The sequence below is a fragment of the Augochlora pura genome, chromosome 7 (genome assembly GCF_028453695.1).
Source record: "Augochlora pura isolate Apur16 chromosome 7, APUR_v2.2.1, whole genome shotgun sequence".
Lineage (NCBI taxonomy): Eukaryota > Metazoa > Arthropoda > Insecta > Hymenoptera > Halictidae > Augochlora > Augochlora pura.
In genome coordinates, this window is record NC_135778.1 from 24,408,171 (window position 1) to 24,433,882 (window position 25,712).

At 37.2% G+C, this 25,712-nt stretch overlaps 3 protein-coding genes across 12 annotated transcripts in view; 1 reads left to right on the forward strand and 2 right to left on the reverse strand.

The window, feature by feature from the left end:
• Positions 1 to 9,779, reverse strand: part of Galphao (G protein alpha o subunit) — a 41,046-nt gene extending 31,267 nt beyond the window's left edge. The window contains exons 1-4 of one of the 2 annotated variants that reach the window (XM_078184940.1): positions 9,529 to 9,779; positions 8,824 to 9,329; positions 2,175 to 2,571; positions 694 to 909 (exon numbers count right to left, since the gene is read on the reverse strand). In XM_078184940.1, the coding sequence (XP_078041066.1) occupies positions 694 to 811 (118 nt within the window). In that variant the 5' untranslated portion in view covers positions 812 to 909; positions 2,175 to 2,571; positions 8,824 to 9,329; positions 9,529 to 9,779. Of the gene's footprint in view, positions 1 to 693; positions 910 to 2,174; positions 2,572 to 8,823; positions 9,350 to 9,528 lie in introns of both variants that reach the window. The other variant, XM_078184939.1, reaches the window with a different exon arrangement.
• Positions 9,780 to 11,449: 1,670 nt separating this feature from the next.
• On the reverse strand, positions 11,450 to 22,639 carry Ranbpm (Ran-binding protein M). Of its 8 annotated transcripts, none has more exons than XM_078185899.1 (9): positions 22,360 to 22,638; positions 20,013 to 20,368; positions 19,766 to 19,947; positions 19,243 to 19,355; positions 18,737 to 19,180; positions 18,313 to 18,633; positions 17,603 to 17,786; positions 15,339 to 16,123; positions 11,450 to 11,678 (listed from the first exon to the last, which is right to left on the reverse strand). In XM_078185899.1, the coding sequence occupies exons 1-7, from the start codon at positions 22,556 to 22,558 to the stop codon at positions 17,653 to 17,655; spliced, it is 1,749 nt and encodes a 582-aa protein (XP_078042025.1). In that variant the 5' UTR covers positions 22,559 to 22,638; the 3' UTR covers positions 11,450 to 11,678; positions 15,339 to 16,123; positions 17,603 to 17,652. The 8 variants fall into 8 exon arrangements, with proteins under 8 accessions (XP_078042025.1, XP_078042026.1, XP_078042030.1 ...); XM_078185900.1 differs by lacking the exon at positions 11,450 to 11,678 and having other exon boundaries at positions 11,946 to 15,648; positions 15,793 to 16,123; XM_078185904.1 differs by lacking the exon at positions 11,450 to 11,678 and having other exon boundaries at positions 11,946 to 16,123; positions 18,313 to 18,653; positions 22,360 to 22,639.
• Positions 22,640 to 23,579: 940 nt separating this feature from the next.
• Positions 23,580 to 25,473, forward strand: Psf3 (DNA replication complex GINS protein PSF3). 2 transcript variants are annotated; one of them, XM_078185917.1, is made up of 5 exons: positions 23,580 to 23,752; positions 24,092 to 24,236; positions 24,427 to 24,494; positions 24,543 to 24,556; positions 24,793 to 25,473. In XM_078185917.1, the coding sequence occupies exons 1-5, from the start codon at positions 23,647 to 23,649 to the stop codon at positions 25,018 to 25,020; spliced, it is 561 nt and encodes a 186-aa protein (XP_078042043.1). In that variant the 5' UTR covers positions 23,580 to 23,646; the 3' UTR covers positions 25,021 to 25,473. The 2 variants fall into 2 exon arrangements, with proteins under 2 accessions (XP_078042043.1, XP_078042042.1); XM_078185916.1 differs by having other exon boundaries at positions 24,427 to 24,556.
• The last annotated feature ends 239 nt before the right edge of the window (positions 25,474 to 25,712 follow it).

The following is a 25,712-nucleotide window of genomic DNA, read 5'->3' on the forward strand; positions in this document are numbered from 1 at the left end:
GTCGATCGCTTTTTCATCATTCTTACGCCTTGCAAGAGTTGGAAAATTTCAGAAATTGTATTGTATCAGCGCAAAAACTCATCTTTAAAAATTCTATTTGAAATAATCCTATCGCCCACATATGGGTGACGTGGAAATCAGTGTGTTAGTGATATAATTATAATACACTCTTTGAATAGCGTAATTATTATATATTTTCAAATAGTATAATTATGATATATTTTTGTGATAGTGTAATTATGATACATTTTTTTAAAGTTATAAGTATGTTATATTTTTTAAAAATACAATGAAGATATACTTCATCAAGTCTTTGCAGTCGAGCGGTGATTCTAAGGCACCACTAGAAGTTATCATGTCACGTATATAATCTTAATATTATCAAATTTATTTATATTTACAAAAAAAGCTGTTAAAAGTGTTTCAAATTTCTCTGATTAAAAACTTCTCGACAAAAGATTAACAATATAAATAGGATAAATGTAACGAGTGACATAATTATAACATATTTCAGTTAAAGTCGATTGTGATTCAGTCTTCGTGAAGTCACATGTGCGCGAGCCCATCAAAGCGTGCGACTGCCAAAGGAAGAAAGAAACTTGTAATTGACGGCTACCTCTTGTGCAATTGTTACGGACAATGTTTCTTTCGTATGTAGATCGACTGTTTAATAATGATGCAAGAGGGACTCACCGAGCAGCAACAGCTTGATGTCCCTCGCGGCCTGCGCGCCGTCCTCCTTTAGGTTCTTCTCGATCTGCCTGCTGCGGGCCAGGGCGGCCCGCTCTTCCGCCGACATGGCACAGCCCATCTTGCCACAGGTTGCCCTTACAAACGCCACCACCAACCTTTAAATCCTCCCTTCCTCCGTAACGAACGACCCGCCGCGCCCCGAAGGGATATAGAAACCTGTACATAGGGTTGATCTCCTAAGTACCCAAGCTGGAATAATCTTTCCAACTTGCTGACCGTATCGCAAAATCCTTTGGACAACAGTTCTATGATTTTTATGGAGAACATTGTTTGACGCAATTACCATTTTTCATTGGACTAACCAATAGGTAAGTCATTCCGTTTTTTGTTTTTTTTTTGGTATTATCATATATGGGAAAAACGCAATGACTCATTAGTAGTTTTGTAAACCTATATTTCTGAATACACAGATTGACGCAGCTTTAAATCCTTTGCAGAAAACTGCTGAGATATTGATGGTTTAACATTGCTGGTTCAGAAGATATTGCGACATTTCTGTGGGCAGTGGTGCCATTTTTAAACTAGAATATCTTTCCAGACAGTGATCTTAGGGTACAAGATGTATGGTACTTTTTCGTGGAGAATCGAAAACCGCATCGACCACCATTTTCAAGGAATTTATTAGATCTAGAAAATTAATTGACCTTGAAACACACCCTACTGTTCATTCGGGAGAACAAGTCTTACGAATAAACTGGTCGACATAGTTTCTCATTCTTCACAAAATAGTGTTATACAACATTGCATTGACCGCTGAGTCTATTTTGAAGAAATGTGTTCTAGATGCTCACATTTTTTAAAAATAAATAAATAATAATAAATGAATCCCTTTTTTCGTTAACAACGAAACTGTGAGAGTCGCGTCGTGATAGACGTCTACTACGAGATATCTCGTGATTGGCAGTGAATGGATGAAAACCACTGTCCACAGATATTATTCCAATTTGAAGGTGGGGGTTATCATCCACATAACCTTGAAATATTTTCCAGCGAATCAATGTTAGACCCTAATTGACATAGTACTTTCCTGCAGAGTGTTACAAGTAGACTGCGGATTTTATGCATGTCACAGAATACTGAGTAGTCCATACACCTAAAGAATTTCCAAATACTTTTACATTTCCATTGACTTACTAAAATTATTAATAAGAAAATTAACGTGTGCGTAGCTGCTGTGCCATGCAATCGACGCAGACAGTTCTCAATTCGCATAAAGATCCGCAGTCTAGTTAAAACCTTTCGACTTAGAAATATCTAGTCCTAATTTAAAAACAACCTTGACCTTGAGAAACTCTTTATGGTACTACCTAAAAGAACGGTAATTACGTCAAATAACGGTCCATAGAAACTCGTTCAACGTTTTCGTCCGAAACATTTCGCAGGCTCAGCTATACTTCAACTCGAACAGTCAAGTAACTCACCCTGTATATCCCTTGTCTTTCCGCCTGTTCTGTTTCGGTTCTCCTTCCGTTCTCTATTCGACGGTTCGTTCCCTAGGCTGGGTCCTAGGCAGGGTTTCCGGCGGCACCGGTGTTTTCACCAGCACCAACCACTTCAACAACCACCACCCTCTTCCACGGACGCCCCTCCTCCGCCTCGCCTCTGCGTCACCTCCGCCGCCACCCTCGGACACCGATTCCTCGGCGTGTCCTCCTCGTCTTCGTCCTTTGCGCTTCAGCGGAACCGGCAGAAGCCTCCTCCTCCTCCTCCTTGCCCCCGTTCCTAGTTAGCTAGCTGCACCACCGCGATCCCCGATCTTCGGGACTCCTGTAGGAGCCCGCCACCCTGGGACGAGGTTGGGTACCTTTAGCACTAGCTCTGCAAGAGACATCGGAAACGTTGGAACGGTCCGTGCTGGTCCGGGGACACGACTTTCGCGGTTTAACGCCAGGTTCGCGGATCGCTAAATTGAGATATCGTTTAAACTGCCACGGAACAGCTTTTATATTACTTTACAAGAAATAAGTAGCACCAAGACAGCTAGTCCGCTTTTGAAATAATTTTTAAATAACTCATAAATGTACGTACTTTAATCGTTTTTGTTGCAAAGTATTTTAACGTTGTACCTACTTTAACAAATTATTTTAGCGAATTAAAATTACTTTAGTAAATTATTTTATCATACTTTATTCATTTTTATTGTAAATTATTCGATTGCTGTACACATGTTCGTTGAATTAATAAATTAGCAACCCTTCATTTTGATCGATTCCGTGCTGAAGTATTTCCACGTTGTTTAAGATCGCAGTTCAAAACATTATGGAGAACAGCGGAACGACAGGTTCAAACAAATATGGAGTATGTAACCGTTGCAATCTTATCATTTTTCTAGAAGTGCAAATAGTAACACTGGACATTTATTCGATATCTATTTTCATCGAACCAGAGATTACAAATTATTTAATGACATAAAATAATGATAAAATAACTGGCAATCGAATAAAATTACGATAAAATGATTTGTAAAAAAAGAAACTAATTTCCAATGAAAATGTATATAATGATCTATTAATTTACTATACAAAAATACGTACGACTATAAAATAATTCCCAATAAAAAGGAATAAAATACGTATAGTAATGGAATAATTTACGCTAAAGATGATAAAATTGTATACATCGTGAAAATAATTCGCGACAAAATATTGCAAAAATCTTGTGCAGCTTTGGCAATTGATTCAGAGCGTGGAGGAATTCAACCCTTAAAATAGAACACCGAGGATTCCTGTTAATCGATCGTACAGCTCGAAACTTTTGAGCGTCGCTGTACCCGGTATCGGTAAAAAAAGCGGAGAAGGTTTACACGATTACGATTAAGTGGCGGCAGCGTTGACAAGGATGAAGAGCCGCACCGCAACCGCAAAACATATCTGCGCAGAGTCTCGCGCCGAAGAAAAAGTGATTTCCTTCCGCGATCGTGATCCGATAAATGGAACACGCGCGCGAATAACGTCGGCGCGCGTTTAAAAGTCGCCCTCGAGCCGAGGCCTGGTTCCCTCTTTTCGGCGGCGGGCGCTTTTGTTAGAAAAATTGTCAGTCGGGACGCGCGCCGAGCCTTTGAAACGCCTCGAGAAAGAAAACATGACCGCGAGCGGAAGACACGCGGTGATTTATTATTGACGCCGGTGAACGGAGGAGCGTACTCCGGGGACACCCGGTAGACGAGATTCCGCGAGTCGAAGAATCGGACGCGTTATCGGTACGACTTTTCGTGGGAATTACGCGCGCGGAACGCGGAGAGAACTGCGAAACATGGAGAGAGATACGGTGAATCTACGTGAAAAAAGCCCGCGTAGTAATTGTGGAATAGAATTTTCTCATTGGAGACCTTGCGTTCGAGAAAATTCTGTCCGAATATTCCGCGTTTTGGAAAGCCGAACAATGCCGACCCTCCGCGGCTGACCTTTTCACTCTAATTACGGCGAGTGCACGGCAAAGAATTAAACGACACAAAAGGGGACTGATTCTATGGAAAAAAAACAGAGTCGAGAAGGTAGAATGCAGCTTTTTCGTTCGAGATTTTGAGAAAATTCGGTCCGAATGTTGCCCTATCCTTGTCGGTTGACCTTATCATGCAAATAACAGAGCGACCGTCGATAATTACGAAATAAGACGAAAAACGAGGCAATTCTACGTGAAAAACTTAGTGAAAAATGTGGAATAAAGTTTTTTCATTTGAGACCTAGTTCTCCAGAAAATTATGTTTTAATGTTCAACGGGCGCGCGCGTACTTGCGCAACAACACTTGATTAAATACAGGTGGTCCAGTCGACAATGAGCTACTATACTCGTGCAATTGTCAACAAAAGGCTGAGTCATGCACGGACAAATATTTCTATTCGATTACGCGTTTTTAAAGAGGTCGAGTAATCGCGTTCCACGTATTTTCGATTGTCTCGAGAACCGCGCTCTGCTTCGGCTATAATTCTCGCCGGTGACTTATTTTCCATCGAGGCGGTCATGAACAATGCACGTCGAAATCCAACCGAGCCAAGAGACAATCAATTTTTGAACGTCCCTATTTATATTCCACGTGCGATTTCGTTTTTAATTCAATCGCCGCCATAATGGACGTGACCGACCTTTCGACATTAAATAGATCGATGTAATTGTAACTGTATATTGAATCGGTCGCTGGTTCAGATGCATCGGAAATCAATTCGGCAAAGGGACTGCATATAAGTAAACGTCTTTCAAACGAGACATCGAATTTCATTGTGAAGCAAATGCGAAATTATTCGGTCACCACGTACAATACTTTCGATTTTATTCAAAGAATTTATAAAAAGTAATAATAAGCAGTATAAATGTGTCGGCAATTTGAAATCGGATCGGCTATCTAAATTTTGCAAAGGAAATTAGACGATTAAAAACTTATTTTTGCAATTCAAATCAAATATTAATATTAACTTTGCAAATAAAATTGGACAATTAGAAACCCCAGTTATCTACGATTTAAGTCAACTCGGTTATAAAATATTAATATTAATTTTTCAGAGATAATTAGACAATTAAGAATCCTAGTTCTTTATTATTCAAGTCAAGTTGTCAAATATTAATATTGACATTAATAAGAATATAAAAAACCCAGTCTTTTACGATTCAAATCGGTTGTCAAACTTTAATACCCACTTTGGAGTTGCAAGGGTGGTTGGCTATTGTCGCAAGTGGGTTAAGATCGATATAGTCAAAAGTTTGGGAAATTCACTAACGCGTTCGCTAACAACGTCACACATTTGTAACGACCACGGTTTTGCACTTTACGTGAAGAACATCAAATTAATCTTTTGAGAATAATTATTTAAAATTGTAACACGACAAATATATAATAAGCAGAACTATATATATATTAATGACGCTATTAGAGAACGTGTTAAAGTTAGCAACGTTCCAACTGTCAAAGAAATCATTGGCAACCTCGGTAGCTCCCAATACGGACGAACTAACTCCAAACTTCCGAGCCTTTCGAACCAGTATTATAGAACGATGAAAATAATTTGTACCACTCGAGACAATCAAACTAATGGAAAAGTAACCGTCAAACAACCTGTAGTCCTAATTACGCCCTCCAAAATTTCTTTCAGATCTATAAATCACGTATTCAATATTAATGAATTTTTTAATTAAACAATTTTCAATTAAATTATTAAAAAACAACTCATCGTAGCAGCTAAGTTATGAATCACTTTGCGCGCACAACTGAATAACAAAATTCAATCATTCTTCATGAAAACATTTTTATAATTTTGCCAATTGTAAAATAAAAGATGTATACAAAGAATTCACTTCAGCCATTTTTGTTTCGCGTTCTAAACAAATTTTATTTGCAACACCTCGCTTCAGAAGAACAACTCTCCGTGCTAATTAAAAGAAGCTGACGCGCGCATATTAAAACCCCGGTAAGTGCGAGCTTAAAAATTGTCAAATGCAAATTAAAGTTCTCAGACAATAAGAGGAGACGGCGTAGTAGCACAGTCGAGAAGAAGCATCTTTAATTAGGGGTGGATGTAGCTAAGCAAAAATGGCCGGTTGACTCATCAACCCCTGTTTAATAGGTTAACCCCTAGCCTTGTCCGCGGCTGCGTGCACTAGTGACTTACAGTATATTTAATGCCAACGTCGATATAACGTTTCCATCGGCGAACCGCGCGCAGTTTTATCAAATTCATTGTTATCGAATTCGCCTATTCAACACGGGGGTGACTGTTTTTCGCACAGCTTGTCAAACACGAGCGCAACGATTCTTAAATGCCCAACGTAATCCTGCAATGATACAGTATTCTCTCAGACCACAACGCGCCACGTTGAAATCTTTCTGGAAAATTACACGAACATTTGCCGCGATATTTTTAGTAACAATTTCGAAACTCTGTACCATTCGAAAGCATAAACGAAGGTTACTTCTACATGATGGCTGCCATGTGGGGTCAAGAGTCTCGGCGAGCAAACGGAGTGCCAAAGGTTAAAGCCGCCCGAAGGCAAGACAGGGGAAAATAGATTTTAGAAATAATAAATAAACTATAAATATTCTAGTGTTCACTCGTAATACAGTATTTGGCAAATAAACCTCTTTTGAAATAGTAGTTGAACATGGAAGTAACACTTCAAATATATGTGACCACATAATATGTAACTACTGTTTAAAAAAAGAGTTTACTCGTCAAATTCTGTGAAGATTAAAATATTCATAGTATATTTATTATTTTAAGAATCGATTTTTCCTCGATGCTACCGAAGGGTCATCCTCTATACTTCGAAAAGGATGATAAAATTTCACACTTAGGATCAGCAGCACAATATCTTGCAATACAAAAATATCAATGTACCAAGATGTTGAAATCCTAGAGTACAATTCAGAGGTTAAGATCCCAAAAAGTTACTGGAAGTATACGGAAATAACTAAGTAAAAGTTTCCATTTCTGTATCCTGTTCAAATAATTTGCGTTCATAAAATGCTTAGACGCAAGCGACTCGAATTATCTGCGCGCCGACTACAACCCCTAACAACGCGTCTCGCATAATTTCCCCGATCACCGTTTCACAGTTTGTTAGAAGATAAAAGTCTTTTCAATCTCTATAGACAATGCGACACGTTGGGCCAATTCGTTCGTTGTCATGTCCGCAATATACCCGAATCGGTAAAATGAACATGATGGAAACCACCGGAGAATACACTGCGATCGCAGTATCGACGCCATAAAACGGGGAATAGGCGATAAAAGACCAGGGGACCGCAACCGAGTTAAAACTTTTTTTCGCAAGTACTTTCCCAGACAGCGCCACCCGAGTGTCACCGAGCTCCCGCGGGTGCACCCTAACCCAAAACTCTTGCAAAAGTAACCGAAATTCCACGGGGGGAGCGTGAAATCACCGCGCAGAAAGCGATCCAGAAAATAAAAATGACCCATCCTTCACCGATTGACACAAACGAGACGCACCCACCGCCGCGCACTTTCCCAGGAGAACGGTCCGAAAATAACCGCAACAGCCGTCAGTTAACCTATTAAAAAACGAAAAAAACCGAAGCAAGAAAAAGCTTGGAGCTAGAGGTGCGCGGGTTTCCCGAGGCTCGGGTCACGGCGGACAGCGACCGGGTCGGGTCAGGTCTCGGGATCGCGAAAGTTTACAATCACCGGACCACTTACATACGGTTCTATTTCATCATCTTTCAAACGAATTTTAGCAGTTTGACGCAAGAACGCGAAATATTTTAAATACATGGAGTAATGGGGTTGGTTATTGTTCGCTGACCAATTGCCGCACCTCTTGGTTCCTTTTTCGGACATAATTAACTTTTATCGAACGAGATACATTAAATATCCTTTCGTTTCGTTGACTTTTTACTAAAAAAAAAAAATTCAATATCTGTGAGTCGATAAATGTGAAGTGAATCGTGTCCGAAAATAAATCAAAGGCGCAGCATTTTGATCACCCCGAAGCAACTGACTTCGGTGCGCCAGCGTGGAATAATACGATTCGACTTTAACTGAACCGAGACGTAGAGGAAATATAATATCGTCGAAGTAAAAAAGGCGTGTGATTGCAAAGCTTCGGGTCCTCGACCCGACCCGCTGCTGCATCCTCGGGTACCCGAAGAGTCGCCGTACGCCTTGCAGTAAAGTTCCGTGCTGACGGACCGAGGCGAGCCCGTGAACGTTGGGTGGCCCTACTTCAAAACCGACCGGAAAGTAAGACGCGATTCCCCAGCGGCGGATATAGCCGAGTGTAAAAGACGAGTTAGCTCATCACCCCCTGTTAACAGGTTAACCCCTTGCCTCGGCCTGGCTCGCGTCTGCGTGTCACTTCACCAGTCCCATAATCCGCACACCTCACTCCCACGAGCCCGGAGCACCGCCGATACCGAGAAACTGTGCTCTAAACGATCCTTTATTAATTTCCTCTTCGATACGAAGCAAACGCAACCGTGGGCAAGGGGCTAGGTCTTAGTTAGGCACAAACAGAACAAAATAGTATATTCACTGTGCAGTAGGGAGAAACGATGATAGAACGCGGAGCAGAGGAGCCGATGTTACAACAGGCCGGCAATAGGGCGTAAAGGCAAGAACTCACTGGTGCAGCCACCCCACGTCGTCCGCTAGGTGCCAGGGTAGCTCTCAGTGTCTCCGGGCGCGCACATAGACGCCTCTAGACCGCGGTGTGAACGGTCCGCGAACCCTTTTCAACGGCGCCGGTGTATCCAGACGTGTAGAATCGCACTAGTCTCACTGGATACTGCGATAGAATCGTACGTATCTATGTACAAAGCTACCGTGTAACGTCTCTCTCTCTCTCTCTCTCTCTCTACCGAATCGATACGCTCGACCGGCGAACGAACAGCAGAACCGAGCCGAACCGGGGGCCCGGCCCGAGAGAATACAATTCGGACGAACGGAAAGAGCCGAAGCCGCAGAGCAGCAGTGCCGCGCAACACTGATCAGAGTATCTCGCCGGGCGCCGAGCTTAGCCGAGCTACCCGCGGCTAACTACCGTCGCTGGAATATAATCGTTGGCGGTGACACGGTGGTAGAATCGATGACGATCTTCTTACTCCGGGGGAGTTACAGTAGCACTTTGAACTGAACGGTCACGTTTCTTCCTTTATATATATAAATATATGTATACATATATATGTACATATATACGTATTAATCTGTATATGCCCTCCGTGAACGTATATGTACGATAGTATATATATGTATATATATTGTCTTCCTTTCTCCCTCTATCTCTCTCTTTCTTCGCCGCGAACGCGAGACGACTTTTTTTTTTAATTACCGTACGTGCTCGACCGACGCGAAAACTGCTCCTACAGGGGACACGGGACCGTGTACAAAAAGGTCGGCCGAGAGAAAAGAGAGAGGATCCGGCGACACGAGCAACCCGAAGCGTTTCGAGGAGCTGGACGCGTCCCTGATGAGCTCCGGTGCACGACTGAGGCGCCCTCTCGCCCCGCCCAGAGGCGCAGCGGCGCTCACGGCCGCGAGGTTCGACGGGACGTCGATCGATCCGCCGACTGGCCCCACCACTGGACCCTCCGGGATGGTGAGGAGAGATCCTGCGGCGCGCCTGCGCCGGGCTTCCCCTCCGATCACCTAGGCTCGAGCTATCGAGGAATCGAGGAGCGTCCTGCGCGCGATCGAACGCCTACGCGAGGATTTGAATCCCGTGAGCCGCGCACGCAATACCCCCGCAGGATACCCTCACTAGAACCAAATGGAAGATGAATTAGAAATAATATAGAGGCGTTCCGGGGATAGGGTAGTTTCTGTGATATAGACATACGTTTAACCGTTTTTTAAAACTGGAAGTATTACCCAAGTCACTGCGGTACGTTGAACTTATTCATATTGATGGAAGCAGAAGCTCGCTAGGGTATCAAAATGGTACTGCTAGAATGGGTACAACTGCGAACGAACTGAACGAGCTTTTTGATATCTTCAATATTTTTCTGATGTATCTTAGGGCCTTGAGTACTCCTGTTTAAACTGTGCTTTAAAAGGGCTTACGAAGCTCGTGAAATAAAGAATAATAATAATTTGAATCCTGCCTCTTATATAAGTGCCATCTTATTATTTCGTCTTATATAAGCGTTGCATTGTACGGAATTATGATATACAACTTTTCATTTAGGCTATGATACTTGCGTAGCTTGTTCATAATAGTGAACTGAGATCTGTAAGGGATGAAGCGAAGAGAGTAGGAACTCTGCATATACAATTTTAACTGCGAGTCTTTACCAGCTTCCACGATGTTGAAATAACATTTTTGATATCATAGATTAGATTCTGCTTACATATGGTCCGAGCTAGATAATGTGTATGAAGAAAATTGTTGAAATACTGTTTTTAATAAGAAACAGATTTCAGTGAACGATCTATTTTATTTTGATAATCCACAGCTATAGTATAAAATAAATATTTGATTGCAATAATGTAAGATGTAAAAAGAAACAGATTATTTGATGATAATAAATGAAATTAAATATTCCGAGCTATGGCATAGATGTTTTCCATAATTACTGAATTTTAAAAAAGAAGAAAGTTTCATTGGAAAAAGAATATTTGATTTCAAAGTGACAAAGACGATCCGTTGCATTGCGCACGTCTCGTCACTCCAGGGTTGGTAACCTGTGGGTGGTTATGAGAAATTGAGGCATCACTCTTCGCTGCGGTCTGTCAGGAAGTTAGGCTTGCAGTCAAAATGACAAACTCGGGGACAATGCTCAGCTTGAAGTAGGTTAGATTTAGGGATGGAGGGTGCAGATTTTCACACAAAGTCTGCGGCTTTTATAGGGTTTGATCGAGACTGTTTAGTCTGGTTGGGATACATCTTTTGGGGAAATTTCGGTAGTTGGCACCTGGTTGCTGAACCCTGTAAAGTGATGCTTAGGGTGTAGCTGTATACTGCTGCTATTAACGGCGTATCGCCCATCGCCTTTTAGCAGTATTTACTATATTTCACTCGAAGCCTGAAGGCTACATTTTAGTAATATTCGTGGAGCGATAAAAGCTCTAACTGTTGCAGCGTGGGTGTTTTGTTATATGATATAAAGTGTTAAAAGCTTGCGATATGAGCACCTCTGCCATTTTTTAAGAGTTCTGGAATATTTTTGGAGTTTAGGAAACTGTAGTTTCTCTTGAATTGAATTGTACAGCAATAAATAAGATATTTCAGTATTTATTTATCGGAATTTTTGATTATCTTCTACAGAGGCGAAATTACTGTAGATTCATACTATACGGGATCATTAATGTTATGATAATACCTTCCATCCGATTTCCTTGCAAGATTAAGGCAACAAGAATTTTCTTACCAATAATTTAATAATGCAGCTACCTGCAATGTAATAATACCATCAGCGAGTAACGTAGGTTGCAGCAGATACGTGTATAGCCTGTAGATAATGTAGACATCCATATAACGATCTGAAAATAACATAACTTTCTATGTAAGATATGCAATGTCTAAATGATGGATATTTAATTGCAATGTAGAATAACGCTCGTAAAGTCGTATTAAATATTTTCAGAATTTACTTAATGCAGGATGTTAGATTTTAGTGACTGATTTGAATAAAAACATAGGGATATTAGAAAATATTAGAACAATTTCTCGAATCCGCTGAGAAATAATAAGAATTTTAGGAACACTTTTGAAATGAATGATAGAAACAGTGTTCAACGAACAATATCTCCAAATCATATTGTATTATTCGCAAGATATTCGTGGCTCACTACCTATAGTACAGAAAAACGATTAACACTAAAAATCATCAAATATTCTTCATTGTATTACAGTTGGAATCAATGAAGTCATACACTCGCCCATCCACGCACCCTCTTCAACAGTCATACCTATATTCGATACTATGTCTGCGTATACAGGATGAGTCACATGAAGTGTCACATGCTATTTCCTTTAGAACTATATTTACTGTGTAGCAACAAAAATTCTTCTGAATACTTTGTAACTTCCTAATTAATTCGTAATTCCTAATAAACAGAATTTGAAACTTGTTTTCTTTCCAAGAAGACGATAATAAATCAAATAATATCGTAGGCTTGCTATTCAACTGTTCTGAGCAATAAAATTTTTGAGAACTATTCAACAAGGCATCAAGAGAACGCGTACCTTCTCGAACTATTTTTAACAATTACTGTAAATAATTTTGTCAATTTCCTTCGACTACCGAATACTAGTGAACTACTTATGGTATCACAATAATAGTACATAATAGTACCCTTATACAGTACATGGGTGCCAGTGTTGCTACGATCATCCGGTACCATTTTAATGATACCAGACGAAAATACCGTTCTACTATATTAGGGTACCAATGATACCGCAGTGACAAGGTATCATTTCTAATACATCGGTACCAATGGTAACGCAAGGGCAGAGTACCATTCTAGTAGACGGAATACCAATGATATCACAGCGATAGAGTATCATTCTATTACACATACATCAATGATACCACGGTATTACGAGATACCATTACAAAACTTAGGGTACCAGTGGTGTTGCAATAGTACAATACCGTTTTAGTATACGAGGTACCGGTTACGGTACACTATGACGCTTGTGGTACCATATCTATTTCTTTTTTAAACGCGGCACCATGTGGTACTGTCGATATCCAAGAAATATTGAGCTCTTCAACGTGGCTTGACAATTTGAGAAAAAAAAATAAACAAACAAATTCAATGCAACATTGAACAATTTTTCGATGGCACTTAAACACATACTGTGACGCATCCTATTCGTATGAAAAGTTACACACACATATAGACATACCAATATATGTGCCAATAAATATACACACATGTAAAATAATAATAAAATTTAGCTTAAATCTCACGCGTACGCTAGTCATACGTTTATACTTCCTTTCTTTTTTCATTTATACACATATATATGTTTTACATACTTCCTCTACATAGACGCACACGTATACATGCACATGTATACGCATGATGTATTATATAATAATAATACACTATGTCGCATGTAAAAAACAATTACTTATCGTAGAATACAAGATTGTTTCGTACATATACATAAATATACGTGTATGGATACACACGTAAGCGTGCACGTACTTATGTAGATACATACACGTATGAATGCGTATATGTGTTTATACATATACATATATATATATGTGTATATATATTCTTTTTATTATTAATCTGTTCACTTCAATTAATTGAGTGTCAATTTTGTATCATCGTCGTCGTTATTAGTATTGTTAGTTTATTGTTATTATTATTAATATTATTATTACTATTATATTATTATACACATATTTCGTCTCCTTGCGTTTTCGTTTCGTTCGAAATTGTTTTTTCAATCGTTCCCTCGTTCCATTACCAAAAATTTGCTTTTCTCAGTACACATTTTGTGTAACAATATCAATTATCAATAATTCTTCGTAACCAAAAAATTAATTCCACGTACTATTTAAAGTTGCTCATGTTTCAAAATATATTAATTTAATCTTTGTAAAAAAAAAGCAATATTTTGGTCGCTCAGCTCCAATAAAAACTCGCATTTGTTTATATACTTTATCTGTGATTTAATTATCTATACATTTTATGCGATTAGAAAGAACGTGTCCCTCGAATTTGGATTCAATATTTCGTACTATGTTGCATATAAAAATGTTGAAAAATTGATTTAAGCAAATAAATTGTTCATTAACCGAACACAGAAACACTTTTGTCGGTGTCAACCGAAATTCCATTTTCAAGCAACTCGTACAATTTTTACATCATTGATATTGTTCAGAACAATTCAAATCGTTTATTAAAACAGTAAATATTTCTTATTCCATTTTTGTTCAACGAAATAGAAGAAACAGATACATGTATAAAACACCGCATATTTTACAACGTTCCCTTTAATTATGCAACTTTTATTATCATTGTATAACTGTCATAATATTCGATTTTTTTTTTACAAACACTCAGAATCATCAAATTTTACGACTTCATCGCTGAATTGTTTTTTGGTGTTCCTCGTAATCACACAATATAATCACTAACGCACAATATATGTACCTTTTTCTATTTCTTAAACAAAATAAAAAATCGAACGGAAGAACATAAACGGTTGTCCGCTGACGATTATGGTCGATAAAAAAAAAATCTCCGATTGATGGGGCTTCGAAAGTGTACTCATAACAATACAAAATAGTACAAATTCATAATATAATTAAAAAAAAAAAAGAAAACAAAGATACTAAAAAGAAAAAGGTTATTTAAAAATTATAATTATTGATTCCTCGTTATTTTATCGATTACGTAGATCAAGAGTGAAACGAAATTTTAAACGGTACTATCTACGAAACGGTTTCTTTTTATCTCTCTACCTTAAATTACAATAATGACAAGTAATCGAAGAATAGTCGTTTATACTTATTTTATCTCCTTCTCCCTTTTACGTTTTAAAAGCTAACAATTGATACAAAAATCGACTCGTTGACAACACGATTAGAAAGGCTATCCAGAATACTTGACGGGGATTAATTATGTAATTAATTATCGACGAGGCTTTTCTCGTTAACTCGTCAATCTTCAGATAAAAAAGTGACCTGGATGGATCAAGGAATTGATACTTTGAAATAAAAAAAAAGGGGGCAAAACACAGCATTTACTTCGTAACGTCGCGCTTCTATACCCCATGGTTTCGTGACGTGATGCAATGTTCAGAAAGAAATGCTGTACAACAATTCTTAACGAGGAAAAGTGTTATGGAGTAGGGCGGATTGTAGGCGGAAGAGGTAAGAATGATAAAAGCAAACTTCAGGAAGGAATTATGAGGAAATGGGCCTAAAAGTTTCACATTGCCAAGTACAACAAACTTCGTGTACTAGCGTATAAAACGTTGAGCAGAGACTGAGAGATATAGAATGACGATGAGCAAAGTTAATTTCAAATTATCTAAATTGTATCATGCAAATGATAAATTCAGAGAGAAATAAATTGTCATGGTAGCTGGAACAGTAAAGTCAACAATGAAGTGATACAAGGGAAGAATCGAGTCAAATTATAAGAATGTGGTAAAACAGGTGAGAAACCTACCTGAAGTGTTCATTGATCCATTAATTGAATTAAGCATAACTTGTTATGATCATGATAGGTCTGTAGATGGAGGGAACGAGGGAACAACCGTGAAATTACGGTGTGTCTCGGACTAAAAAGGGAAACGAGAAAAGGGTCGTCTTGGTTGGCAGGTGTTGAAACATCATCCTTCATTGTGTTCGTATTTCCTTCCTCCACTGTCATCTTCAACCTTGTTTTCCATCTCTCACTGCTCGGCTACAATCTTGATCAGCGATCTCATATCTCATCGTGAAAAAGGAACTCCTAGCGGAGCTTCCTCCATCTACAACTTCAACGAAAAAATTTCCATCCATTCAAATATTGGGTTTGCAACTACCATTCTTGTTACGTTCATTTCTTAAAGCGAAAGTTAGCTTCTCAACCTTCGTCCTCGATTTTGATCTTAAACTGCTTTCAATCTTGGTATTCTTACATTTTCTGTACGTATGCATTCTGAACAGAACAGAAACGTGATCTGTTCGCGTTTCGCCAAACACTGTTGCTCAAATATTCAGCCACATACACGTGCGATGATCGTTAATGCCAGCATAATTGCCATCCCCATACTCATCTCCATTGCCATAACGTTATGTACTTTTTGGTGGGTTTCGCGCGTGTGTATATGTATTCGTTTGTGTTTAGGTGTACGTGTGAGATCGAGCCAGAGAGCCAACTGCTGGTGGAGCAGACTCTAGCTGAGGCACGCGATGTTGCGACGTTGATGCTGCAAGAGTATTATCTGCTCCACGTTCCGTTTCCACATCCTGGAACAAACTTTATACAATTATTCGGAGTCACCTGGAGATAGCATCAAGTTCACTGACCACCTTAGTAGAAAGCTAAAAAGAGTTGGTACAATGAAGGAAGATTAGATGTCCCTCTACTTCGATTGTTTTAGTCAATGAAAATCTTCTATTACTATTACTGTTAATTTTATAAAACAGGTAATATTTAAAGCTTTAAGAGAAAGAAACAAATCATCTCATTTTAAGAATCTTAAAAGGCAATCTTCATACATAAAATAAAATTTTTGTGTCTTAAAATGTTTAAAGATTCATATATATAGTCACAAAGGTTGTAACTGAAATGTGTATTAATTTAGATTTTAAAGAAATGGCAATACCATACTCTTCAATTACCAAAGTAATGGAACACTCTAATTAGTAGCATTGACAGTGCTGCTATCTGCTATATCTCAATTCATTTGTAGGAAACAATCCTTACCACCAAACTACGGAATGGCCATACTATTTAAATTATTAATAACAATTATAATATTATGATTAACATAAATTAATCAATGTTGCAAGGTCACCGAAGGTTGACATAATCTACTATTTAGCTCCTCAATAAAGAATGGATGAAATTATAAATATTTTGCAGAGAATCTATATAATAGATTAATTGCATATAATAAATAATTTATTCATAATACTTACTAAAAATGTCGAAATATGCACCGTGGACATATGTTTTATATATATTTAAAAAAAAAGAAACAAGACTTTTTCTTGATCTATAATTACAAGATCAGAATATTAATGTATTTATAATATGTTTGCACAGATTGTTGAAATTATTTGATCAATGTGATCAAATAAGAAACGTCAGATTAAAGGTAGAAAGTGTAGAAAAATGTAAAAATACTTTGCAGAGAAACCGGGGATAATTGTCATACGGGAAATAACTTCTAATAATATAGAAACTATTACTTTCAAATTTCGTAACTCACGTCTACTTTTAAAACAATATCGAAAAGAAGCTAATAAAGACAACAGTCTAGAACATTTTTTCTGAGTGATATAAAAAATAAATCAGCTATACAGATAACTCAGAATAGGGATGAAATAAAAAACACGTGCCAGAGGAGAGTATAAGCATGCAAATAAACGATTGAAAACCAGTCCCAAGATGGCAGATGAATAAACAAAAAATTAAAATGCTTTATTCTTCTTATAAGAGTGAATATACTTTATTCGTAGCAATAAACAAAATTAATAAATGTATTTTATTTAAATATTCATGATATCGTCTTATCACAAAATATAGCTTAATTTAAAGGTTATCGACACTTTAACAATCTTCCTCCCTTATTGACTTAACAACGACCGCATACGCATTCAATTGTATCGTTCTCGACTTGCTCGCGTTGACTTTTCACTGTCGATCATAGGAAGGACATATCAACTATCCCCAGCTTCTTGCAATTGGTGCGTAATGAACGCGTTAAGAGAATTACTAACCAAACTCGTGCCGGTAGAAGAAGCAGACGTGGCAGCAGGGGTAGGCACCGTCAATATTGGATGATATTATCTACATCTGCGAAGCCGCATGCCCCAAGTTCTGCGCGAGACATTAACCGTACAAGTTCCCTCGCATGCGACGCTGCGACTTCCAACGGTGGTCGTCGTGGGAAATTACTCGATTCTGAAATGATGTTTATCAAATTGAATGTCACATAGCCCTACCCGTCCAAATAATCTATCATAACATACTAAATTGCGATTTTATATTCGATAATACTGCTAGAATTCCATCGACTACTGATGTCACCAATATGGCGGCATTTACCTCGAAGAAGTGAATTGTACTAATTAACTTTATTCGTTAGCTATTTATTGTATCAAAAATATTTCAAAACAAAACCTATTCAATATCACTCGATGTTCACAATCTAGTAATTAGTATTTTAATATTTTGATCTTTTTATAAAAATATCGTAGTTACTTTGATTTTTTACTGCGAGCCTCTGACTAGATCATAATGGTGCTAATTTCGGATCAATGATTTGAATACAAAAACAAATATACAGTTAATGATGAACATATGCATCCCCTCTAATTCGAGGCTCATATGTCATTATATATGTATGTAACGTCTGAGTAAGGACGCATTTGCATCTGCCGCGGGATTGATCTCATCAATATTGCACTCATTTACAATTCGAGCATACCAAGGATGGCGGAATTGAGTCTTGCGCAAACGGTCTCCCTTTGTTGGGGATCAAGCTGCCATCCGACTGGCGAATCCCACGGATTCGCATAAGCAAGAAGACTGAACGCATCGTGCAGCATCTTTTTATTGCTTTCGCTTTTCCCGTCTTGTTGTCGTAAATGTAGCGACTGAGAGTAGAGCTGTCTGCCGAATTCCAACATTTTCTCGATCGCTTGTTTGTCACCGCCGCAGAGCTGTTTCTTGTTGCCCTTGTTCGATGTGTTCTCTGGACTACAACTGCCATTTTGTTGCTGATGGGTTTGATTGGTATTGTCGATCTCTGAGAACAGGCGAAATTTTCTTTAGGCCGAGACCAGTTTTGTAATAATAATTGCGTAAATAATGAATGATTTCGTGAAAAATTTTAAAGTAAAGACAGTTACTTTTTTCGCGAAATTTCTCACCCATGTCAACGTCTTCTCCGTTCTGACATTTATACCCGTTTGTATTCAGATCGCCGTTTTGATAACCGTTATTGTTTCTGACACCGTTCACGATATTCTCCTCCATATCTACATCGTCCTCGATCTGCCCGTTGACAAACTGTTGCTCGCTGGAGCCGTTGATCGCATTGCTAATGTTCATTTCCTCAACGTTGCCATTCGTCGAGGACTTGGTGTAAGCCTTCGTGGACTGTATAACGCTAGTTTGATTAATGTTGGAATTCTGATAGACTTCGGAGTCGCTGCCATTCACCATTTCAACAAACTGTCGACACTTTAAGGCAAAAAGAAGATTCGTGTCTCTCTCGAAAAGACCTGGATACAATCGACTCGTCAACTCTATGGCCTCTCCCATTCTACCTGCCAATACCAATTTTAGAATTCCTGAAATGAAACACGTGAATTACCACCCATCATTTGTATCAGCCATGCCAAATGAAACTTACTTTGCCTGTTTTTTATAGAGTTGAAGTCTTCCTCCAATACTTGACCAGTACTGTTAGCAAATGCTTCGGCAGTGGCACAATAACCGTGATGGACTAAATACGTTGATACCATTCTGCAAATAAACGAGAAGGAAAAAGAGAAAATAAGAAATACCTCATTGATCTGAACTTTTGTAATTGCATTAAAAGAAATATAAAAGTCGGAAGAAGGAACACGATGTACTGTTTTCAGAATGTGTGACAAGACTCTTTTACTGTTTAACGACTCAATATTGGCTTTTGTATAGGAAAAAAAAAATAAAATAAAGTACTATTTCAACAATTTTTAGCAATCTTACACTTTAGAAACATTCGGCTACTCCTGTATTTCGTACTTAAATCGTCTGACTGCTAAAAATGACGACAATAAAAAATATAAAGCGATTCATAAAGTGCATACGTTTTAAATTATTTTCTGGTCGTCAGTACTATCACTTCAACGCAACATTTTTACGCAGAAAATGAGACAAGGAGTGGAACTTACTTGTGGAGAACTGCTTGCCACTGACCGTGATCTGGCGTGGGATGGTTTATGATTTGCAATCTTGTTCGAACACGGAGTTCGTTAAGCATGTCGTCAATATCAAACACAAACGGTTCTTGTCCGAAATTTGCCTCCACCACTTCTCCTGGTGTTTGAAGACCCACCGTGGGATACAAATTTGGCTGTAAATGATCGAACGTATTAATTAAAATTCGATAAAGTCAACGGAAAAATGAATCGTACACACCGGAAGTTCAGTGAATGCGATACCAAGATGGTGTCCGTTCTTTGTGTAAAAGACAGTGTTATTAACAAGATTCACACCACAGCCTATTACGTCGCCGGTAGTGAATGTTGGCCCATAAGGTTGTCCTGTTCCAGAAGAACAGAAGCTGTGCCCATCATCGGCGTGGTACCCATAAGAGAGCCTATCCCAACCTGGCAGCCTGTTCACGTTTACTCCATGTGCAGAGAGACCAACTCCCATGTACCCGTCTCTACCTTTACTGATAATCTTCACTTCGAAGTAATAGAGACCACAAGCTGCTGGTATTGAATGTGTTGTACGAACACTGGCTGCATCCTTGTGAGTTTTTCCATAGCCTGAAACAGAAATACCACAGATTTATTAGATGGATGAAGTTGCAACAATGACTTTACATCTCTAAAGTAAAATAGAGAACATCTTCCATGTGTTACGTTAGGTTTAAATAAATCATAATTTGGATGAAATCTTGATTTATTTGATTGTGTACTGCTTCTAAAATCTTTAATGACTTCATTTGATTATAGATATAGTGTTAAAACATTTGCATGCACATATGTATAAATATGTTTGAATTATACATCTTCCTTTCAATTTATCTAGATGTAAACCAATAGAATGTAATTATGAAAGAACAGACATTTTATATAGAATTACTTAGACTTTAAACTTGAAATAGAGAAAACATAAACTAATCAATATTACCTTGTTATATTGTACCCAGATGTTTATTTCAGAAATTGCTCTGATGAATTATTTATTCCTTTAGTGCATCCATTAAAGAAATTAAAAGTATTGAAATTAATGACACAAAATTAAAGCATGCTTAGGTATAAATATGGATCATTTACTTTCAAGATATTATTACAACTGATTCAATAGTTCATGCTCTCATTGTTAATTAAAGAAATATTGTATAAATGATTCTTGAAAAACTTATATCAAATGACAAGATGTTGATTATTATTTATTATATTCTCAATATAGTATAATTTCAGTACCAATCATTTCAAAAATAATTTACTGTGAAACTATTTGTTATTAACAGAAGCTGTTGTTATAACATAAAGATTATGTAATAACAAGAAATTTGCAATGATATTTTATGAATAATATGAACAATTTCACGAGAAAAATTAAATATTAAGTATTAAATATATACATACATATATTTATTTATATATATATATGAAGACATTGTAAAAGAGTGGGTAAGCAACAAAACTGTAAGACAACAATGCCACACTTTGATAAGTCATATGAGAGCTATCAGAAAACATAAACAATTGAGCTATGATTTCAATTGCAATCTCGTCGTAACAAATTTACACTCATATGGCCTGGATGCAAATCGTAAATACGTAACAATAATTAACTTAATCACACATTTTCGAAATTTCATAATCACCTTCCGTGAGACTTGATGTTCGTTGAAGTCAAAAGCGATAAACTTCGCAAATAGATTAGCCAGAACAATTGGAACTAAAACACTCATTAAGACGGAAAAATCTATTCTTAATTGTTTACAGCGTCGACAACGTGATAAGCCCTCGAGCGTGGAACGTTGAATTTCTGGCGTTCGACTCCCAACAATTTTATTGATAAATATAACCGTGCAATGACAACGACACGTTGCAATATTCAGCAGCGTCACGCGCCACGTGCAATGAAACTAACAAGTCGAACATTTAAATGTAAAATATGTAAACTTGGAGATTAATCTACGACGAAGATGGAGCACTGGGAGGGAGGTAGCGGGGGAGAGGGAGAAGGAGAGAGAGAGAGGATTGGAGAGAGGGGGGAGGGGGAGGAGAGAGAGAGAGAGAGAGAACGAGTACCAAAAAGAGACGAGAGATGCGCGAGAAGAGGAAAGAGAAAACTAACTGTTCAAACATCGCAGCTGTCATTGTCATTGCGTCTTCCCCTACGCAGATTCATTTTTTCTGTCAATTCCAGAAAAAAGCGCCATGTATCCCACGCGGGGAGGGGGGGGGGGACTCGACGAACGGGTAGAATACCCGTGAAAAATCCAGGAACACAACAGTGAATCGAGGCGATCGGGAGAAAGTCGAACGGGGAGCACGACCACGATCAGCTGATTCCTTTGTTTAGGTCGCTGACACACGCGAAACGGAGCCCTGCCATTTTCAATCGATATTACAAGCTCCGTCAACGATTCGTCCGTATCGGGCAACGATCGGATCCGATTGGCTAGGTCGTTCCGCGATCCTTCGACAGGGCCAGCAACCAGAGATCGAGCCAGATCAATCTCCGTGGTCACGGGAATATCTACTGTGGCATGGGATCAGGGAGCAAATCGAAATCGTACCTTTGTAGTGAACACGAAGGTTGTTTTTCGAGAGGCCGATGAAAGTGTACTTGTCCTTGGAACTCCACGACCTTGGCAGCGGTGTCTCCTCCTCGTTTACCATCGGATAAAGTAGCTTTAGAGGATCGACGGGCTGGCTTTGCCCGGGATTCGTCTGAGAAACCTCCATAACACTCCGTTCCTCGCTGGTGGCGGCCATCTTTCGTCTGAGCAGCCCCACTACTCTCGCCCGTGGACTGTTCTTGACTGACTGCGCAACGGCCCTGCGCAAACACAGCTTTACTTTACCCTTCTGCGAAGTGAATCGCATGAAACTTAGATCGACACACTTACTCATAATAATTGCATATTCAAAATCCCATGTGTCGTCATCTAACGATCTATTGCGAAACATTCGAGCAACTCTCCTGATAAAATTGACTGCCTCGCGTGCAATAACAAGTTGGACTCGTTGTGAACGTTGTCCGTTTCTTTAAATCAAATTTTATCTTTCTGTTATCAATTTTGAAGCATTCATAAATATACGATGAACGAATCAAATTGATTGGCTATTCTCGTATAAACTTGCAACGCCTTTTAACTTTTTTGTAACTTTTTGAGATATGTTTCATATAGTTTGGCAACGTTTCGGAACAAAATTAGAAAAACGTTGTAAAACTTGGTAATTAGAAAACTCAAAAAGAAACATCAATTACGAGATAAAAGGAAATTTTTAAAAGCGTTATACATTCATTTCTCACGTCTCTCTACTTTTTGCTTCGTGGAAGTTATCGATTTGGCAAATAAAGGGTTCTAATGGAAGTATTATTTAAAGAAAGTAATTAAAGACCAGGAAACCGAAATTATTATAGCTTCGAAGAATGTATTATAGGAATTGAAATAGTTGCTAAACTTGACAAAATAAATAAGGAAGACCTTATTCCTTTATTCAATATTTCGGCACCGATTTGAATGAATAATAACGTTTGATTTTTTAAATGTATCACGCAACGCCATCTAGGAAATGAAGGATTATATTAATCGGCTAGAAATTTTAGCGTTTGGACGTGGATGGCGCTTAAATCTTTTTCTTATGTTTATTATTGTAATAACAGAAATGCAATATTAATGAAGTTAATCAACAATATTGACTCATAACTATTTTATGAACAGTCTAATATTGTTGTAAAATGTATTTTAGTTACAATTTGCACAGTATTTCTAATGATATCTTTAGTATCATTGGAATTACTACAAGATGACACTTGAATAATTTGATAGCGTCCCCCTGTTTATTATATATCCGAAATGGCATGTTGTCAAAGTTATGTACCTGATTATTTTGCTATAAATGATATTTTATCCAGCGAAGAACGTATAACTTGCAAAATTGAAGTCGAACTACCCGGATTAGGTAATAATTTGTTTATACGAAGTGTTATGTTTATTTGCAACACAATCACGTAATTGATACATCTTTAGCTTTGTGATGTATGATTTAAAAATTGTTTTCGTTTTTGTAATACGTATATTTTGTTAACGTTGACATGTTCATTGATAATTTCTTAATTCGATTTAAAATATGTTACATAACCTATTCTTTCAAGTCAAGGATATTTTGATTACTCTTTTATAGTAAATAGCAGGATGCACATTAACAATTATAATACAATTAAATTGTAAATACATGTCTTCTGACATGGCTGTAAAATATTTAATTATCCTTTTTTAAATTTAATTTATACTTACCTAGGTTTTTTGGATAATTCCTCAACATTAACTAATTTGAACGTTGGATCAAAAGTAGAATTCCCATTATGGTTGGCAGAAGCTCTAAAAAATTTACAAAACCCTGCAGTTAGTATCGATATACCAAAAATATTCAAGGAAGGATATAGGTTTGTTTAAAATATTTAACATTTCTTCTTCTAGTTTTGTATTGATGAATTTTAATTTTTTTTAAATATTATTTAGTTACTATGGAAACTTTATCTATTTCAGTAATTACAATAATTCATATTCTATAATTATTTTAATTTATTTAGTATGTTATTTTCTGTATTCATTTATGTTTTAATATTTTGTTAGAGAAATTCTGGAGGCAGACGCAGAAGTTATTGTTTTAAACAAATGGAACCCTTACTTTTACGAATTAGGTATGCATGTGATAAAATTAGGTGACAGAGAAACAGAACAAATAATAGAAAGTTTGTTGCAGGTAAACATGAGTCAAAGAATTGTTAATTTCAACAAGAAAATGCAAATGCAATAAAGTTCTTATCTTGTTAAGATTTAAATCATAAATGTATGGATGGAAGTGATAAATAAGAAATTTAGTAGTATTGATTTAGTTACTATCTATTTCTACTCTAGTAATTATAAAATATATAACTTTAATCTTAAATTCTTATTGCTGCTGGATGAAATGTTAATATTACAAAACTTTATGTTTAGACATTTAAATCCCGTTTTCGATTAATTATGGATTGGGCCCATAATCCAGTATCAGACCCAACACAAGGAAATCAATTACCACGACTTGAAAGAGATCTTTTTCTAAATGGAAAAAAAGCTAAAATCCGGCTAGTAGAGTGGTTACAGATGGGCACTAACAGTATACTTCCGTCCGAACTTACAGCGAATTTGAAGAAGCGGAAAAGAGCAGATTATGAACTTGAGTGACAAATCTTTTCTTATTCATTTACATAAGCATAAATATGTTTTAAATTAATTGATTATTTCATGATTTATAATGAAATGGAAGAATGTATGAAATCTTATATCGAACTATTTTTACATGAAAAATTGAATGTTCTTAATAAAGTAATAAAACAGCATCTTGACAAAAAATTGCATTTTTTTTGTTTATATATGATACAAACTTTTTCTACAACATTTAAATAACAATCGCGTAAGAAAAATGTTTATTTACAATTTGCATGATACGTAAACTTATTTATAGATTGTTTATAATGCCAATGCTTGGCTCACAACCCGTGTAAAAATGTTTTTGTAGTAAGAATCATTCTTAATTTACAAAATGGTAGTTAGAATTAAAAATTTGAGAACATTATTTTTAAAAAATCGATCTTAATAATAACGGAAACAATAAGAAGTATAACTATAAATATTTCCATACGCAAGCATTATACTAAGTTTTAATTAACTTTTAAGCTCTTGTAAACTAAATCCGCAACAAGTTTCAATGTGCATGAGCTGCAGTATATTTTACAATATTGTAATTATAATAGATAGGAAGATAATAAAATGATACATGAAAAATGTTGACAGCTGTAAGAAATATGTGTATTTTCTTTTAATATAACATATACCGTAGAATAAAAAATTAACTTTTTAATATCCATTATTTTAAT